We start from the raw sequence: 15,970 nt of genomic DNA on the forward strand, positions 1-15,970 counted from the left end.
TTTTACCACTCTTTTTCCAATGCACATAATGTAATAATTTATATGCATTATATTTTTATATCATAGTAAATTTCTGGATAAATACTCCCTCACTACCCTCAACTCCAGAAATAAACTCTCATAATAAAGAAAAAGTTAAATGAAAGTAATCTAAAAATTCTGACAACAGATGCAATATTCTATACTCTTTAGTCCTTACCTGTAAAGAAAGGAGAGAAATGTTCTCTCTGGACCAATATTTGTTTTTTTCCCACATTTATATTACTTTAGTCATTGTGTATATTGTTCTTCAAGTTTTGCTTACATTTACCTATGGTCAGTTCACATAGAACTTTTCTAGTTTCTCTGAAATAAACCTTTTATTCATTGTTTCAAATTCATTATATTCCTCTATTACATTCCCAAATAAATGGACACCACTGTTTCCAGTTCTTTGCTACAACAAAAAATGCTATATTGTCGAATACTGGATCTTCTTTTGATATTCCTGGGGTATATGCCCACTAGTGAATAAATTGCTGGGTGAAAAGGTATGAACCTTTTGTGACTCTTCTTATTTCCAAACTTTTCCCCAAAATAATTATACCAATTTTAGTTCTAGTAGTATATTAATATGTATCTTCCCATACCTTTTCCAACATTAATTCTGGTTCTTTCCAGTTTTGTCAATTTGCTGGTGTGAGGTTAAACTTGAGAATTGTTTTAATGTCTATTTCTTATCACTAATTTGGAGGATTTTTTTTATAGGCCCGTTAATGATATGCAAAACTCTTGTTTTAAAAACTATTCATATCCTTTGTCCACTTATCTATTGGGGAATGACTTTTTTTTTTATTTAAATATTTTATTTTTTTAGAAAAATTTTCCATGGTTACATGATTCATGCTTTTACTTTCCCCTTCATTCCCCAACCCCCCCCCATATTCAACACACATTTCCACTGGTTTTAACATGTGTCATCAATCAAGACTTATTTACATATTATTGATAGTTGCATTGGTGGGGTCCTTTCGAGTCTACATTCCCAATCATGTTCGCATCAACCCGTGTCTTCAAGCGGTTGTTTTTCTTCTGTATTTCCACTCCTGCAGTTCTTCCTCTGAATGTGGGTAGCGTTCTTTTCCATAAATCCCTCAGAATTGTCCTGGATCATTGCATTGCTGCCAGTACAGAAGTCCATTACATTCAATTTTACCACAGCGTATCAGTCTCTGTGTACAATGTTCTCCTGGATCTGCTCCTTTTCACTCTGCATCAATTCCTGGAGGTCATTCCAGTTCACATGGAATTCTTCCAGTGTTATTCCTTTGAGCACAATAGTTTTCCATCACCAGCATATACCACAATTTGTTCAGCCATTCCCCAATTGAAGGGCATACTCTCATTTTCCAGTTTTTTGCCACCACAAAAAGCGCAGCTATAAATATTTTTGTACAAGTCTTTTTATCTATGATCTCTTTGGGGTACAAACCCAGCAATAATATGGCTGGATCGAAGGGCAGGCAGTCTTTTAGAGCTCTTTGGGCATAATTCCAAATTGCCATCCAGAATGGTTGGATCAGCTCACAACTCCACCAGCAATGCATTCATGTCCCAATTTTGCCACATCCCCTCCAACATTCATTACTCTCCCCTGCTATCATTTTAGCCAATCTGCTAGGTGTGAGGTGGTACCTCAGAGGTGTTTTGATTTGCATTTCTCTAATTATTAGAGATTTGGAACACTTTCTCATGTGCTTATTGATACTTTTGATTTCTTTATCTGAAAATTGCCTATTCATGTCCCTTGCCCATTATCAATTGGGGAATGGCTTAATTTTTTTTAAATTGATTTAGCTCCTTGTATATTTGAGTAATTAGATGTCTGTCAGAGTTTTTTGTTATAAAGATTTTTTCCTAGTTTGTTGTTTCCCTTCTGATTTTGGTTGCATTGTTTTTGTTTGTACAAAACCTTTTTAATTTAATATAATCAAAATTATTTATTTTACATTTTGTAATTTTTTCTAACTCTTGCTTGGTTTTAAAATTTTCTCTTTCCCATAGATCTGACAAGTAAACTATTCTCTGTTGACTTAATTTACTTATAGTTTCCTTCTTTATATTCAGGTCTGGGGAATGACTCAATCTTCTATATTCATATTAATATTTTAGATAACATACTTTTTAGTGATACCTTAATGCAAAGAATTAAAACCCCATCCTCTTTTAACTGGCAGTTTTTCTTTTTCTATCTATACTACTTTTGTTAATAAAAAGCTTTTTAAATAACTGAAATTGTATACTCTGCATTTTATACAAAATTTTATCACTACAATAGTTGTGAAAGGTACCTCCTCCTTGAGTTCTACATGTGTTTTTTAAAATTATATAATTATTTAGGTTGCACATTCTTGTAGAGATTATTATAGTATATGGCCCAAGATGTTAGACTAAACTAAATTTCTGTTAAACTGCTTTGCAGTTTCCCCAGTAGCCTTACAAAAAACAAGGGTTTATGGTTCCATTCCCTCCTCCCAAACAATTTATTATTTTGGGGTTTATCAAACACTAGATTTGTTTGTTTTTTATCCCCTGTATCTTATTTTCCTAAACTGTTCCACTAATCTATTTTTCAACTACTACTAAATGGCTTTAACGATTACTACTTCAAAATTACCCCTTTTTCATGCCTACTATTTTCTCTCTAATGACTTTTTTCATTCCTTATTATCAATGATAGTTAACATTGGTGACATATAAAATTAAAACTGCCTCCAACTTATGCCATTTGAATGAGAAATAGCAATTATTTGAAAAATTCTTGAGGGAGATATTTTTTGCTTACATTTTTGTGTTATATACATTTAGATATGATAGAAGAATGTATTCATATAATCTGCAGTTTCCATAGGATCTCTGTATTTTATAACAGAATCTGTAAGGCAATCATTCTGATAGTTATTTTAGCGAATACTGAAATACAATTTTACAACTGCATGCTTAGACTAATGTTCCCTATGTTCAATGATTTGTAAAATCTGCTGCTAATTTTAGCATGTCAATTCAGTGACAAAAAAGTACTGCTAATAAGGTTTCTAAAGGTCTTAAACCTTTTGAATATTCCTACTCTTTCACAAATGTAAACCAATTGTAGTAATTCCTACTTCAGCAGAAATCTTTATTGACTCGAAGTCAGTTTTAAGGAAACTAATTTAACAAGATTTGAGTCCCACATATCAGGCCCAATATGCTTTTGTTACCCTTTTCTGTAGTATCCATTACTTGTTTTAGTATATCTAATTGGGGGGAAAAAACTCATACTATTATCTTATGAATGACAAAGCTGGGATAACCCAAGCATATATAGGGGGTAATATGTGTAAGAAAGGGATACATTTTGAGGGCATTCAGGGAACTGAAGGAGGAGAAGATACCTACTGAGTTCTACAAAATCTTTTTTCTTCTTTAAACTCTTTACCTTCTGTCTTAGAATCAACACTGCATATTGTGTTCCAAGGCAGAAGAGTGGTAAGATCTAGGCAATTAGGGTTAAGTGACTTGCCCAGGGTCACACAGCTAGGAAATGTGAGGCCACAATGGAACCTAGGACCTCCCATCTCTAGGCCTCACTCTCAAATCCACTGAGCCACCCAGTTGAACCCCCTACAAAATCTTTATGGGAATTCTTCTCTATTTGTACTGAAGTATCCTTGATGAAAATATTAGAGGAACACATAAGCTTTTACAAATTATTTTTTCACAGCAGATAACCTCATAATTCCCAAACTAACCAAAATGTACAAAGAGTATAAGATCCCAATGCATCTTTAAAAGTCTCTCAAGGATCAATCTGCCATGAATATGTTAAATCATTGAAGATTCCTTGATAGATACTATCATAAATATGGTTTTGTTCAATACTCTAACCATAAATTATCAGGCAAAGCACAGGAGATATATGCTTATGTGGGAGCATCTATTCAACTATGACTGCCACAGTTCATTTAATGCCTAGTTGTGGGGTTGCTATTACTTGTAATATAAAAAGTATTGGTTTTTTCCAATTTTTTGCACTTTCCCTCTTTTCTTTGCAAGGTCTTACATTTAGACTAATAAATCATAATGACATGTAGATGGGTTGTACTTTTATAGCAATGATCCATATTGATGAGATCACAATCCCATTCAAGTATTGAAGCCTAGATGAACCAAGTGTCTGTGACAGGACTTTTGGAACAGTTTATAGGGAAATAGTATTGTCGGTCCCAGCAACACACTGGAAATATAATTTTATTTGGGTACGTACAATAAGGTGTAACAATTTTCAGCTGAGAATATCGAGCTATAAAAATGTGGTACTTTCAAGTTTTCTTTTGTCCTTGAGTAAAATTAGCACATTTTCAAATGTGTTCAGAAGGCAGAATACTATTCTAAATATATCTTAAGAATACAATTTCTGAGGATCATTGATGAAGCACACTATCCCATTTGTCTAAGAAAAGATGAACTCAAGTTGCACAATGAAAACAAATTTCTAGACAGACAATGCAAGAATCTATTTTGTCTGAGTATTTGTTACAAAGGTTTTGTTTTAATTTTTCTCAGTCTGTGGGAGTAACATGAAGAAAATGAGAGGAACTAGAGATAAGTTTGCCAAAACAAGAGAGGGTCAAGTGAAACGTTTTTTAAAGTAAAGATGAGAATATTAGGAAGGCCAGAAGGAAACAGATAAGAGGAACAGCTTTGAAAGTAGCTTATTTAGATTATATACTTGCAAAGAAAAGCAAGCTGTGCATGATAGAGATTTGTAGTTGCATGTATAATCTTCTCTTTCTATTCTGCTATGTATATGGTAGTGTTCATTTTTGTTTGTGTTTGTTAAGTTTAGAATCTTTTTTTTGGAAGGAAAGAAAGGGTTAGAACAATCTCTTAGTTCATTTAGAAGAAAGAGTCACATAATCAGATTCAAAGTAGGTAGGTGATTTCTCTGAGGCAGGAAGGAGGGGGTACACATTTCAGTGAACAGGGTTACTAGTCAGTCAGGAAGATTGAGTTCAATCCTGCCTCAGGCATTTATTAGCTATACAACCCTGGGCAAATCACTTAACCTCCCTGGGCCCCTTTCCTTATCTCTAAAATGATATGGTTGGATTTGATGGCCTCTAAGGTCCCTTTTGGTTCTAGATCCTATGGCCCAATGAGCATCTGATCAGTTATTACCAGCAGACATTTGAAAGAATGACGCTGCCACAATGACTAAAAATAAAACATCTAAACACTCTCATACTATAATGGCCAACCTTGGCCCTGAAGAAGAGATGAAAAATGTCCCCCTCCCCCCTTCTTTGTAGAGGTGGGAAACTATGGGTATGGAACACTGATACCTTCAGATTTGGTTATGCTCCTGTTGTTGCCTACCCCCCCCACCACACCCCCCAACTAATTTCATTCCCTCCCCTCTCTGCTCTATTTTATTTTGTTACAAGAGGGGAGGAAAGGAAGGATGTATTTGGAGGATAAAAATAAAAACTTTTTTTTACAATGTTGCTTATTTTTAGTTATAAAAAAATCTTATTTATAAGGTTATAAAAAATCCAAAAACCACCGTTATTAGAGATATGCATATTAAAGCAACTTTGTGGTTCTTCCTCATTCTTATCAGCATGAAAAAGAAAAGAATAAAATGTTGAGAGGAGTTGTGGGAAAACAGGTACAATAGTAAAATTGCTGGTATAACCGATTTGATCCAGATAGTCAGGAAAGCAATTTGGAACTAGGCACAAGTAAAGTGATCCAACTTTGCACATTCTTTGACCCAGCCATACCACATAGGGATGTATAGGTAAATATTTATAGCAGCTCTTCCAATGGTAGCCCCAAACTGGAAACTAAAGGTTAGCGTTGGGGTCAGATTTAGGCTAAACAAATTGTAACAGGCAAATAGAATATTCTTGATGCATGAGAAATGAAGACATGGACAATTTTAGAGGAAACTAGGAAAACCTTTATGAACTTATACATATAGATGAAATGAGAATTGGGCAAATCATTCATACAAATAACTGCATGGAGAAAAACAACTTTGAAAGATCTTAGAACTCAAACCAATACAAGGATAAACAAGAGTCCAAAAGAATGTAGATAAAACATGCTGTTCACTTTTTGAAAGAGGGGTGAAATTAGAATGAATAAAGAAAGAGACATTTTCAAACATGGTTAATGTGAGGATTTGTTTTCCAGATTACATAGACGCACACAAATTTTTAAAATTTGTTTAACCAGAAGAGTACCAGAGAGTAATAAAAAAAACTTGTGACATGTACTAGTTGAAACTGACCAAATCACTTAGCCTTTCAGTAGCTGTGGCAACTCTTAAGTTTAGAGAAGGTGTCTACCTTCACTGGTAGATGGACATCTCTACCTTAGCTAAAGTAAAGGTGCAGGCCCCATCCTCATCTCCTATAGTAATAGATAACAAAATGGATAGATTTGCCATAGGGAAGGAAGAGAAGGAACTACAAATCAGGTGTAGAGGAAGCAATGATTTTGGTGGAAGCAAGAAGACAGGACAAGTCATTAGCTTCATTTTCCGTACTATTCCAGTTATGATATGTAAAGTTCTAAAATAATTTCATGACGTTAGAAGTTTAGAACAATTTTCTTACATCAACCAAAATAAAAAGCAAGGCTAAAACAGTGGCTGCTGAGACAGAAAAACAAATGAATACATGGATGAATACATAGCTGGCTCCCTCAGAACAACTGTAGGTCTAATTCACAGAAAAACAAGAACAGAAAACAGGTTATGTAGATGTGACCAATACTTTGTGGCATTTGGACAAATCAGAACCTCTCTGGGTCTCAGTTTCTTCACCTATAAAATGAGAGACAAAAAAATCTCTATCTGTGGGTTTATGAACTGATAATTATTCCCAATGTCTGGTAATTCATGAAGCGCAAATGATGCCACCAGAAAGAACCAAAGAAGCACTGCTAATGATTTTGATGTCCTAGGCAACAAAATGAATCTTAGCGCAAAGGTATTTTAAAACCAATATTGTTTAAAAGTAGGGAATTTAAAAAAGTTCAGGAAGTGAAAAAGAAGCTAAAAATGATGATATGACAATTGGATTTATGTTCTTAGACATAGATTAAAATACAAGAATACACTAGAGATCACCTGGAAAGGAAGAATGAGATGAGGAGTGTGAGAAAAAAATCACAAATCTGGCATAGAAGGCTAACATTGTAGAAAGAAAATAGACTTCAACTGTATAGGTTATATAGTTGGTTTCTCACTTTCTGCCAAAAGCAAGACAGCAGGTGATATATTTGTGAACTATCTAAATTATGATTTTTATCCTTCAAAGAGTTGTATAATGAGGTAATTCTAACAATTAAGTGGTAATTGTTCCTTAAGTTGGCATTAAAAGGAACCTTGGAAACAAATCACACTACTCTATCATGGAATTTGTTATAAAAAGGAAGAAAGTTGGGCCTTGATTTTATAGGAGTCAACTCTGGAGGGTCTAGAAAGAGGATCCAATGGACTAATTAATATATTACAAGTGAAGATGGTCTATTAGAAAAGAAAAACTCTCAAGAATTCATATTATGAATGCACAAGAACAATGGAGAGAAAAAAAAAAGGGAGATGTGTGATAGAAAGGCAACTAACTTAGGATGAATATAAATTAGTCACATGATCTTATAAGAATAGTGTCAGGAGTGCTAAAACCCAGCAATGAATGGTAAGGACAACAAAGAAAGTTTTATATAGCCAACTTGGAGGAAAGAAATGGAACAAAGAAGGGATAGGACTGCTACTTGGGGCAGACAGAATAATGCTAAAATGGATAGCAATAATGAGAATCTAAAATATTCAACTCTTATTTTGTTTTTATTATTTACAATGAAGATAATAAGAAGCTTTAACTATATCTACATAAAGTATAACTATCCCCCTCCCCAAATATATGTACCCAAACTTTTTCCATGAGTACTGATCCATTCACAAGTATGACTTACTCAAAACATTTTGGAATTGGAGAGGGCAAAGGGAAGAAAGAAACTGAACTGCCTTAATAGGCTACAGTATTCCTTAGTATATCCTTGATGAAACAAAACTTCATTCTTTGAAGATGGATTTTATTTTTATAAAAAGGTACAAAGCAATCAGATCCAAGTATAAGGTCAGAGATTATAGTGCCAACCTTTTTTGATAAAATGACTAAAAATTAATCAAATTTCTAAACTAGTTAGTAACATCCTTGTGATCATAATTCCAAAGAAGGACACTGAGAAAAAAATTAAAATAGTATAATATCCTTATGTGACCTGAGAACCGGCATGTCCCCCAGCCTCAAAGATTCTGGTTCATACAGATTGGGGTTGATGCTGGAGGCAGACCTTCCCCCAACTCACTAAAAAAGGCCATGATATTTCTGGGTGAATGTAGCCAAAGGGAAATGGCTAACTAGGAAAAAAAAAACACTGTGGCAACAAACTTCTCTAATAAAAGTTCAGTTTCCAAGATAAAAAGAAAATGATGAAAATTTAAAAGTGTTTCCCCAACTACTAATTAGTCAAAAGAAATAAAAAGGTAGTTGTAGTTCTCAAAGGGGAAAAAAAATTCCAAGTCATCAGTAGCTTCAAGAAAAATGCTCCAAATCACTAAAAGATAAATGTTAATTAAACTATCTCTGAGGTAAAGCAATGGGGAATGGATGAGTATTATGGTAGATGAATGTAATGGAATACTATTATGCCATAAGAAATGATGAAAAAAGATTGTTTTAGAAAACCTAAGAAGATCTGAATGAACTCAAGTAAAGGAAAGAGAGCAGAACAAAAAGAACAATTCACACAACATTGTAAATAGAAGCAATTTTGTAAGACATAAGAACTCTGATCAACACACCGAATGACCATGATTCTATAGTATCAATGATGAGGAATGTAAAACTCACTCCTGATGGATTCAGTATGCAGAATGAAATATGTTTGATCCTGGCCAATTTGGGAATTTGTTTTGCTTGACTATAGATATTTGGTTTTCTTTTCAAGGAAATAGGAAAACAAAATAAATGTGTTAATTTAAAAAATAGTTTAATTAAAAATATTTATCTTGGGGCAGCTGGGTAGCTCAGTGGAGTGAGAGTCAGGCCTAGAGACAGGAGGTCCTAGGTTCAAACCCGGTCTCAGCCACTTCCCAGCTGTGTGACCCTGGGCAAGTCACTTGACCCCCCATTGCCCACCCTTACCAATCTTCCACCTATGAGACAATACACCGAAGTACAAGGGTTTAAAAAAAAAATTTATCTTTTTTGGTCCACCTGGAATGTCTTCAGAATATTGATAATATTGATAATATGGCATGTGTCTAAATTTCCCCAAATTTGGGTTGACAACCCTACAAACAATCAAGGTACCAAATCTATACTAAATACAGGATAGCCTTTATTTCATTCTACAAAAGGTTTATGATATAGGAGTCCATATACAGACACATAAAAATATATTAAGTCTCAAATATAGCTCATCTCCAAGAAGAGAACTGAACACTGGCTTGCTATGAAACAACATCTCAACCTTTGGGAGTTGTTGCATAAGCAATCTTCCCATTGGAACTACACTAAATAACTCATTAGCTTTGTTCTCCAAGTAGAATGTTGAAAACTAAATGTGGATAATCTTGCTTCATACAGCATATTACATGAGAAAATCACCTTCTCTTGAGAATAAGAGATCTTAATCTTTTTTTGCTTAAAGAAACCCTTTCAGAGTCTGATAAATCCTATGGACCAAGCCCCTTCACAGAATAATGTTTTTAAATTAATAAATCAAAACACTTAAGACTGCAAAGGAAATCGATTATATGAAATAGTTTTCAATATCTTTGGACTGTAAACTCAATGAGGTTATGGACTTAAAAAAAACCAACTCTTACTTTACACCAATATTGGTTCCATGGCAGAAGAGTGGTAAGGGCTAGGCAATAGGGGTTAAGTGATTTGTCCAGGGTCACACAGCAAAGAAGTGTCTTGGGCCACATTTGAACCCACTACTTCCTGTCTCTAGGCCTAGCTCTCAATCCAGGGGCTATCTCTTTATTAATTGTATCTCTCAACTGTTTGGAACATTGCCAGTGCTTAATGTTTCCTGGAAAATATTATTTTTAAGTTTATAGACCTCAGGTCAAAAACCCATGTTTAGAAGGTTCAAGCTCAAGAACTTGGTAATTTATACTTATATTCCCCCAAACTTTCCAGCTACCCAGGAAATTGTCCCTCTCTAAAAAACTAGATTATAGGATAATATTGCCTAGGGAATTTTAAATTGTCCTGCCCTCCACAGGACCTGGGATTCACAAACACTGTCTGTGAACTACCCTTAACTCCTGCCTCAGCCTGTGTGCAAGTGTGTCTACTTCCAATCCTGTGTTTTTAAAGCTAGTAGCTTTTTATCAAACTTCTCCTGATAGGGAGAAAACACCACAGAGGCAGAGATTACTTTCAGTATCATTCCTGCTTCAATCCAGGGGAAGTCTAAGCAACTGAGAAAGGAAGAGATTCTCGGCTCACATTTTACAAACCAGGGCAAAGGACGGAGGTTCCTGTATCCTAATAACAAAGTGCCAGTAGACATAACCATACTAAATGGTGAAATCTCTCTCAGATGCCTCTAAAGGCTTATATACTGTAATTTCATTAAGCTGAAAACAATAATCTTAAATTAGAATAGTACATATATTCACAAAATAAATTTGAAGAATAACATTCAGGTGAATATATAAATTCTGGGATTTTTCAAATCATTACTTCTATAGGGTATTTTTTTGCAATAGTATTTTAATCTTAGATAATTTTAAACATCAATTCCTATACTCTTCAGTGTTGTTTACAGTACTGAAAGACTGCAGTTATTTAAAACAGTTGGTTCAAAATGTGATTTAATATGTTTAAATGCAGATATGTCTGATTAGGCAATTGGTGTATTGTGTTTATTTTGTGATACTATGCTTTGCTTTCAATGCACATTGCACTGCTTGGCAAATTGATATAACTGGCCTCAAATCAAATTCTGAAGAATTGTTGATGCTCAAAGCTTTGAATCACCCATCCTTTATACCAGTGATTCCCAAAGTGGGCGCCACTGCCCCCGGTGAGTGCTGCAGGGATCCAGGGGAGCAGTGATGGCCACAGGTGCATTTGGGGCAGTGAATAACTAGTTGTAAGGGGGTGGTGATAGTAAGTGACAGGGGGTGCTAAGTAATATTTTTTCTGGAAAGGGGGTGGTAGGCCAAAAAAGTTTGGGAACCACTGCTTTATACTTTCTCCCCTGGTAATCTCATTTTTTTCTTTCTTTAGTTTTTCCTTTCTACAATCCAAGTAGAGTTTCAAAAGTCATATTATATAACTGACCTAATCAAAAATTTAAAAAACCTTTGGTGAATTCTCACTATTATTTAAAGTAAAAATTCCTCAATCTGGCATTCAAGACTTTCCACCATGTGCTTTCTTCCTACCTTTCCACCCTCACTTGGTACTAGTCACCTCATGCACACTATATTCTAGCAAAATGGGACTACTTTCAGTTCCTAGATCTCTTCTTACTTTTCTCACCTTCCATACCCTTAAATAAAATTTCCCACATGCTTACATCCTGCCCCACATTTCTTCGTGTTGAAAGCCAAGTTCAGGTGACATTTCCTCCACGAAATGCCTTCCCTTAACTCCTTATGGATAAGTCATCCCACCCTCCTCATATCACTCTGAGCTTTTCTTTGGCACTTACCCACAAAGTGCTTACAACATAATGGGGAAAATAAAAACACAATTAAGTACATAAATCAAACTATGTTACATAAGGAATAGTTTAAGAACCTGAGATGTTTAACTGGGAAAAGAGAAAATTAGGAGAGGAAGGAGGAAGGGCTCATTATAGGTTCCTTCAAACATTTAAGGTCCTGTCATGTGGAAGAGGAATTAAGATTCCTCTAATATAGATACAAAGGATAATACTTCATGGTGGCAGCTTTATGATGGAAGTTTGGTATAAAAAACAGCACAATTTAAGAATAAAAAAAGCTGTAGATAACTTCATTCCATTAGAATAAATACAATTACTCCACAAAGTTGTAGCAAAGACAAAAGATACACTATTGAAGTCCTTTGTTTATATGTTAACATGAAATTCAAAAATTCCACCAAAGAATGAAGAAAAACAATGATCTGATAAACTGTACCTGCTCATCTCTTTGTCTCCACTCTTGCCAATTCTCTTCTTGTAAATCTTTCTGTACTGGGCTTGGCAACGAAAGCTCATGTTGAGAGCTGCAAACTACCTGGGAGGATTTCTGAGGAATCTTCTTAAAAGCAATATTCCTAAGCTGAAAGGACAACAACAAAAAAGCATGTGTCACTACCGTCATCTAATTAAACCTAGGAATATTAGTGAATGGAAATTTAAATTATCCTCACTAGTTGACCAGTTACTAAAACCATATAATCATTGTGTTTGTTGAAATTTTTGTGGGCACTAAAAATTTTACTTTGAGAGTCAACATGGCATCAGAATACTTGGGTTCCAATTTCAATGTCATTAAGGAGCTATGCACCAACCATTAGATAAATTTTTTAACTATGTGTAGCATTCCCAATTTCCTCACCTGTAAAAAGGAGAACATCTTTACTACTTATATCACAGATTTGTTGTGAGGGTCTTACAACATGATTTAAAGTATTTTCTGTAAACTATAAAGCACTACGTTACTATACCAGCATCACTGGTTAAGTGACATCGAACCTTTAGAACCTTTAGGGGCAGGTGATGTAAATGTCCTCAGGTGGATATGGAGAGGGGGGAGGTGAGCAGCCTGGCCCTGCATCCCTCTGGTTTTCTACTAGTGAACTCTGTAATGGGGAGACAGTGTGTGTGCCCAGAGAGGGCTCTGAATGCCCCAACACACACACACACACACACACACACACACGCCATAGGTTTGCTACCACAGCACTATACTATGATCATAGGATTTATAGTTAGAAGGAACTTTAGAAATTAAGTCTAATCTAATTTTTATAAATGAGAAAACAGGCAAGATATAATGAAATACTGTTTTCAGGTACTAATTTGCTAATATTTGTGGGTTTACAAATAAAAATTAACATAATAGTCACCCTATCATAATACTTCTTTATCAATTAATTCTTTTTGTTCTAAAGGTACAAATGTCCATGACTTCAAAGAATTATGAATGACACTCATCAAATTCTAAGAGACCCATATGACATCTGATGAGACATGGTGAAACCTTTTCATGGCTACAGGACACAGGTTTGTTAGAACTGTGGTCAAATGGAACTTTTTAATTCTAGGAATTATCCTTTCCAGATTTTTCCTTAGTTGTTGCATTAAAGTCTATGCCAAGTTTTTCCACAGGTAAAACTTACATAGATGTGTATGGAGATTCATGGCTTTCAAGCAATCAAATTGTTTCTTTAAAATAAGTGTTTACTGTCAAATAGTGTTTGGGAAATGATCTTCCTTTTGACTTTTTTCCTTCTATTTTGTTTTAAGTATGATTTTTAATTTGGATTAATGGAATTATAGCTAATATCTGGTATTGAAGTTTACAATGTCTAACAGCTCTGACAACATTGTATAATCTGAAGCTTAGACTACTGAAACCTCCCAACAGTGATTAAATCTTATACTATAACTGATATCTGATTCCAGATAAATTACAAAGGAAGTGCTAATAAGCCACGGATCATAGTAAGTTGATGATTATGGATATCAACAGCACTTATGGGGTGATAAGTCAGTGCCAAGGTTCAGAGAGCTATATAGAGGGAGGGAGGGTGTTGGGACTCAGAAGAGCTCTGTTCAGCAGACTCTGAGGTAAGAATATTTAAGACATCTCATTTTGTGGAGAATATTCTCATTTAATTCTGTCTCCAACTTGCTATACCTATGGCTCTTATATATAGAGTAGATCTATAGGGTTTTACAACCAAAGTAGTAGGGGATCACATTTCCCTTTTTTTTTTTTTTTTTTTAAAAACCCTTGTACTTCGGTGTATTGTCTCATAGGTGGAAGATTGGCAAGGGTGGGCAATGGGGGTCAAGCGACTTGCCCAGGGTCACACAGCTGGGAAGTGGCTGAGGCCGGGTTTGAACCCAGGACCTCCTGCATTTCCCTTTTGACATATTTCTATCCCTCTTTTTCTTTTGTATAGCAACTTTCTTTAGTCTTGGCTGATGGTAGGTAACTGCAATATTGTTTCACCCAACCTACATGCTATCTTCAACAGGCATTGGATAAGTATCAGAGACTTGTTATAATTTTTTTTAATTTATATTTTTATATTTTCTTCCTCTTATTTTTGGGAAAGGTGATTCATAATATTATTTGTTTGACTTATTTAATGCATTCTTAGATGATTAACCTAGCTACTGTTGTTGTAAAAGAATGTACATGTTGGAACATTCTTTTATGTTATCATCAAGTTATGAGAGTGCTTGTATATAGCATTAGATCCTGGGTTGTATTTCCTCCTCCTAGGGGATGGTGTTGGATTGTGAAGTTATCCTAAAGATCCATAGATTAAGATTTTTTTTCTTAAGTAATTTTAGGGAAAGATATTGCCAATAACTTGGACCAGGAAAGCAGCATATCTTTCCAAAGAAAATGCTGAGGACCATTCATGTTTTCAGACAGACTAAAAAGATAACAGCAAAAGAAATGTCCCCAGAAATCAAAGACTCCATCATGGGACTCTGAGTGAGCCTTTAGATATAATAAAATGAACTGTCAGAGTTGGGCACTTTATCTACTTCTGTCCTTTCCATGTACTAATATTTTGATTGTAAAATCTTTTTGCCAGAAAAGGGAAATATCCCCTAATAGCTCCTTGCTAATGCATCTATCAATCATTTTTAATTAAGAAACATCCAAACATAGTTAGACCCTCCATGAAATATATAGATATAACATATGGAATGATTCATTCAGGAGATTAACATGTCTCCAAATGAATCATAGGAAGAATTTTGAGAATTTAACACTAGCCAGTACCTCTTTTCTTTTTCTTGATACCCCAAGACCATCCTTGGATTTTAAAGGGAGAGTTTTGATACTAAGTTTGATCCTATTAGATTGCTACTGATTGGATAAAACTCTAACCTGCCCCACCCTCTGATCAAATCAAGACAGTGAGGGAGGAGAACAGACGTGCATGAGGGACACTAGCAGCCTTATGAGTAATCTGGGCAAAGCACTTAGTAAGTTATGAAATGTTATATAAATATTATCTTGCTATTTCTGATCCTAAGTTTCTTAAAGCCTTTCATTTTTAATCCTTCCCTTCCATCTACTTTACCTTGATTTTTAAGTGGAACTATTGTGAACATTTATATTTACTTCAAGAATTAGTTCTTCCATTCATCATATCCAAGATGTCAGTGGTCAATTTACTCAGAGTTGATCAAGTTATTCTCACTAAACAAACTTTTAATTTGTTAATGGTTTAAAAATAATTCTAAGACCATATAGTTTTGTTTTGTTTTAACCCTTGTACTTCGGTGTATTGTCTCATAGGTGGAAGAGTGGTAAGGGTGGGCAATGGGGGTCAAGTGACTTGCCCAGGGTCACACAGCTGGGTAAGACCATATAGTTTTATCTGTCCCCTATATCTTAATTTATAACTATTCATTAAATTAAGAGTGGGTCAGATAAAGAAAAGGTCTCTTGCCCAGTATGGCAAATAACTGAGTAAAAGCAGAAATAATGTATGAGAGGGGGGCAGCTGGGTAGCTCAGTGGATTGAGAGCCAGGCCTAGAGACGGGAGGACCTAGGTTTCAAATTTGGCCTCAGACACTTCCTAGCTGTGTGGGCTAGTCACCCTGGGCAAGTCACTTGACCCCCATTGCCTAGCCCTTACTACTCTTCTGCCTTGGAACCCAATACATGCTATTGGTTCTAAG

At 35.0% G+C, this 15,970-nt stretch overlaps 1 protein-coding gene across 4 annotated transcripts in view; it reads right to left on the bottom strand.

Moving 5' to 3' along the window:
- GKAP1 (G kinase anchoring protein 1) overlaps nt 1-15,970 on the bottom strand; it is a 67,786-nt gene that overhangs the window by 36,861 nt on the left and 14,955 nt on the right. For all 4 annotated transcript variants that reach the window (XM_044658480.1, XM_044658464.1, XM_044658487.1 and 1 more), the window contains exon 4: nt 12,227-12,370. In XM_044658480.1, the coding sequence (XP_044514415.1) occupies nt 12,227-12,370 (144 nt within the window). The remainder of the gene's footprint in view (nt 1-12,226; nt 12,371-15,970) is intronic.

This window comes from Gracilinanus agilis, chromosome 1, assembly GCF_016433145.1.
Source record: "Gracilinanus agilis isolate LMUSP501 chromosome 1, AgileGrace, whole genome shotgun sequence".
Classification (NCBI taxonomy): domain Eukaryota; kingdom Metazoa; phylum Chordata; class Mammalia; order Didelphimorphia; family Didelphidae; genus Gracilinanus; species Gracilinanus agilis.